Source organism: Zingiber officinale, chromosome 7B (assembly GCF_018446385.1).
Source record: "Zingiber officinale cultivar Zhangliang chromosome 7B, Zo_v1.1, whole genome shotgun sequence".
Lineage (NCBI taxonomy): Eukaryota > Viridiplantae > Streptophyta > Magnoliopsida > Zingiberales > Zingiberaceae > Zingiber > Zingiber officinale.
In genome coordinates this window covers 117,077,191-117,082,071 of record NC_055999.1, presented here as the reverse complement: position 1 = coordinate 117,082,071, position 4,881 = coordinate 117,077,191, and the positions used below count along the sequence as shown (strand labels likewise).

The following is a 4,881-nucleotide window of genomic DNA, read 5'->3' as shown; positions in this document are numbered from 1 at the left end:
GTGTTTAGTTAAATGATGGGAATGACTATAGATATGAGTTTAATAGTAGGGTAGAATGAGAATAAGAATGAAAATGAAATCCATCAAGTTATATGAATTTGATTGATTCCCATAAATTTAGTAATCATTCCTAAAATATCATTCTCAAACCCACAATTCAAACACTATCTTTTACTATCATTACATTCCCTCATTCCTAAATTCATCAACCAAACACCCCCCGGACTCTTACTTCATTCCCTTCCACCTGCAGAAAAACTGTGAAACCGATCGCCTCAAGGAAGTAGACTGCAGCAACACTTCATTCTTCAATATAAATAGGCATTGCCTTGCCTTTGGGCTGCTGCAAAATTAATAAGAATCCACCAATTAAATTAAAGAGTATGGCAACGGCCTGGAGAAGAAGCACACTCTGTTTCCGTGAGCCATGGCCACTGCACCACCCCCAGTACTGCCGCTGCTGCTACTATCTTCGTCTTGTCTTGCTCATCGGCCTGGCTTTCTTTCTTATGGAGGTAGCTGGAGTAGAAGGGAGAGTGAGCAGCAAGGGGTGCTTGCAGAGGGAGAGGGATGCTCTCTTGCTTTACAAAGCCGCCATCAAGGATCCTTCCGCCCGCTTGTCTTCTTGGCGTGCCCAAGGAGACGACTGCTGCGCATGGACTGGCGTGGTCTGCCACAACAGAACAGGCAGCGTACGAGTGGCCGAGCTCAACCTTGGAAATACATATCACGAAGAACGTAATTTGCCAGACATGGCTTTGAGGGGTGAGCTGCTGCATCCATCATTGCTGTCTTTATCTCACTTGCAAAGCTTAGATCTGAGTTGCAATGACTTTGAGGGCACCCAAATTCCACCTCTCGTTGGTTCTCTTCACAAACTCAGGTATCTTGATCTTTCTCGCTCCAACTTCGGTGGAATCATTCCCCCTCATCTCGGAAACTTAACTGATCTTCGTTATCTTGATCTCGGCTCACATGATAATCTTTATTTTCCTAAAGTTGGTCACAGCCTAGACTGGCTGTCTGGCCTTTCTTCTTTGATTTATTTGGACATGTCCTATTTGAATCTCAGCGATGCCTCCCATAATTGGTTATCAGCAGTCAACATGTTACCTTCCCTACAACAATTACATCTACAAGGCTGTAGTATTAATATTAATATTAATATCCCCCTTTCTCTCAACTTCCATCTCAACCTCACTTCTCTCACTACTCTTGATCTTACTGGGAACATCTTCAACTCTTCTTTTCCTAATTGGTTGTGGAATCTCACAAGCCTCTCGTCTCTTGAACTTTGGCGTACTGAAATTGGAGGGGCACTGCCTGCTGAAATTGGGAATTTAAATAGCCTCACACATCTTGATCTTTTTGGGAATTTGCTCTCTGGTCCCCTTCCTGATACGTTATGGAAATTGAAGCATCTAACATACCTCCTCCTGAGCTATAATTTCCTTGGAAATTCTTTACCAATGGGGATTATGAATCTATCAAGCTTATCAACACTGTACCTTGATAATTGTTCACTAACAGGTCCAATACCCAGTGAATTAGGAAATTTAACAACTTTAAATGAATTATCTCTTCAATCTAATTTACTTTCTGGATTAATACCACATGAGATTGGGAAACTAGTCAACTTAGAGTATCTTGACCTCTCTATTAATTCCTTTGAGGGTGATATTACTGAGTTTCATCTTTCCAACCTGACCAAACTATACGACTTGTTCTTGTCTGATAACCACTTTCTCACCATAGCAATAGACCACAATTGGACCCCTCCTTTTCAATTATATATAATTAGCCTTGGTTCCTGTAAGTTAGGTCCCAGATTTCCTACATGGCTTCGTTCACAACAATCTATCAACACTATTCACTTGCACAATGCAAATATTGAGGGCAACTTGCCTGAATGGTTTTGGGACTCTTTTTCTATCATTGAATTTTTAGATCTCTCCCATAATAAAATTAGTGGTACTTTGCCCATATCCCTAGAGAGTTTGACCCAATTAGATTATTTAAATTTTGGTTCGAATTTACTAGAAGGTCCAATTCCTCATTTACCACCCAACCTAAATTTGATAGATCTATCTGACAATGCTTTTTCCGGGTCATTACCACCAACATTATTCACACCACAATTAGAATATTTAATTCTCTCACATAATCATATTAATGGAAGCATACCATCTAATATTTGTCATTTTCATACATTTCTACACCTCAACTTGTCAAACAACCAAATATTTGGAGAAATTCCCAAGTGTTGGCAGGAGGGTTCATTACTTCACTATATTAATTTGGAAAACAATATGCTCTTTGGAGAAATTCCAAGCTCTCTTGGCAACTTGACGAATCTTATGTTCCTGCACTTGAATGATAATAATCTTAAAGGGCATCTTCCATCATCACTTCAAAATTGTACTTGGCTATTGGTTGTTGATCTTGGCGACAACAAATTTTCTGGAAATATACCTTTGTGGATTGGGCAAAGTTGGCAACGGTTGCGCATTCTTCGATTGTCCTCAAATATGTTCGATGGCAATATCGATCCACAACTTGGGCATTTGAGGGATCTACAAATTATTGACTTTGCAAATAACAAATTATCAGGGTCAATACCACATTCCTTTGGAAATTTCAGAACAATGATTTCAACATCGGTTGAACGACTTCCTTCCTTTGATGTACCAATACTTATACAAGTAGCGGCCCAAATTTATAGCGGAAGTGAAAGCATTACTTTAGTCATAAAAGGAAAGCGGCTAACATTTTCATCTATTCTTTATCTTGTGAAGAGCATAGACCTTTCAAATAATAAATTGACGGATAAGATTCCTAAAGAATTAGGATATCTTGTTGGACTCTACAATTTGAATCTATCAAGAAACTACTTCAAAGGCAAGATCCCAAAGAGCATCGGCCGAATGAGTTCATTGAAAACTCTGGATTTATCCTTTAATAATTTATCAGGGGTTATTCCTCAAGATTTGTCACAATTACATGCTCTGAACCATTTGAACTTGTCTTATAACAATCTATCTGGAAACATTCCCTCTGGGAATCAGCTTCAAACATTAGATGATGCATCCATTTATATTGGTAATCCTTTTCTTTGTGGAGACTTGGTAAACAAGAGTTGCTTTCATGGGAACAACACCAATGCGACAAGCGAGGAGCATGCAATGTTATCACCAACGTTATTAATCTATCTTGGTAGTACACTTGGATATTTTATTGGATTGTGGAGTGTGTTTTTTCTTCTACTATTCAAGAAAAGATGGAGGCACTCTTACTTTCGTAAGGTTGATGAAATTTATGATAAAGTTTATGTGGCAATCAAGATAAGATTGAATAAATTAGTGAATGAATAGTTTTTTTTGTTTTTTGAAAAAAATAAAGATGACGATGAATGTAACTTTTCATATTAATTGTGAGCTTTCTTCGTAAGCATGGTACTTCTAAGAATCATATTCTTATGATATTTTGCAAATGAAGCAATGTTATCCTTGTGCTTTTAGTGTAATCTATGACACAAAGAATGACTTATTTTGTTTTCATTTTATGAAAATTATTATAATTCTCTGCAGTAATATGAATTCCTAATAGTAAATGAAAATGAGATTATAAATTACTTATACCAGTGTTGAGTCATTTGTAGAAAGTGTGGTAAAAACTATTATGACTAAATTAATAGAACTAGAGTTGTAAAAACATAATTTTATAAAAATATAAATGTGAAATATGATTTACCAAATTTCAGAAGTTGAAATGATCAACTGAAAAACTATAAGGGTAAAACTTCTACCCCTACCCGAGCACACGCAAAATAAAACTTCTTCCTAATAAACTCACCGTATCAAAAAAATAAATAAATAAATTTGTACGGGTTTTTAATAATTTGCTTGTTATAAATTTGCTTCCGTGCCATTATATTTGGAATTGAAATAAAAATGAAAAATAATGAGCAAAGTAGAGTTAAGAAAATTACAAAGGAAAAAATATGTAGTTAGAAAAATATGGAAATAAAGAGAATTTATTATGACAAAATTTAAAATTAAAAAATCAGGGGAAAAATGAAAAACTAAAAGCCTTTACGGTGAAATCAAAATTAGAAAGGCCGTAAAATGAGATATTAGAAAATAATGGATAAAGTAATACTTTAGCCAGAAAAGAAAAAAAAAAGAAGTAAGCTGTAAGATGCAGTGGAATTTTTAAGGGCAATAATGAATATTAGCAATTGAAAAACTTTAAAGGTGAAGTGGAATGTTTTGAGGTGAAATGAAAACTAAAAAATATTTAAGGTAAGTCGCATGTTTGTTAAATATATGAATGCAACAAAACTAATCCAAAATGCAAACGGTAAAATATAAATATAGTGGTGACAACTAATCCCAATTAAGAGCATAAATTGCAGTTATATATTCTCAAGTTACAAATTATAATGTTATCTCAATTAATTTAAATGAGGTCAATTTTAAAAAAGTAGTTTTTAATATTTCACAATTAAAAATAATCATGTATATCATGTGCTTCATAGAAGAATTAGAGCTTATCAAGAATAAAAATGTGAATTATAAGAAAAATTAAAGGCAAGTTTTATTGGAATCCCATTGAAATTCCATATTAGAAATATATAAAAAAACTCATAACTTTAGAAGATGAAAAATACCTTGATATTATGAGATATTTAAAGTAGAGCTCAAAAATAAATACATGAGTTCTTAAATCTAAAATAGATAATATTATGTCATTATGAAGATATATAAATTCTTTTATTCCAAATAAGTAGTATCAGAGTTATGGTTCAGACCGGATGTCATGTGAGGTAGTCTTAAACGAAGTTAAGGGGAAGCTCAAAATAAGTCAAGAGTGATATGATGT

At 34.5% G+C, this 4,881-nt stretch overlaps 1 protein-coding gene across 1 annotated transcript; it reads left to right on the top strand.

Moving 5' to 3' along the window:
- Positions 1–383: 383 nt before the first annotated feature.
- Positions 384–1,546, top strand: LOC122004725 (receptor-like protein EIX1). The gene is made up of 2 exons (XM_042559567.1): positions 384–1,402; positions 1,531–1,546. Exons 1-2 carry the CDS (start codon positions 384–386, stop codon positions 1,544–1,546), a joined length of 1,035 nt encoding a protein of 344 aa, XP_042415501.1.
- Positions 1,547–4,881: the final 3,335 nt, after the last annotated feature.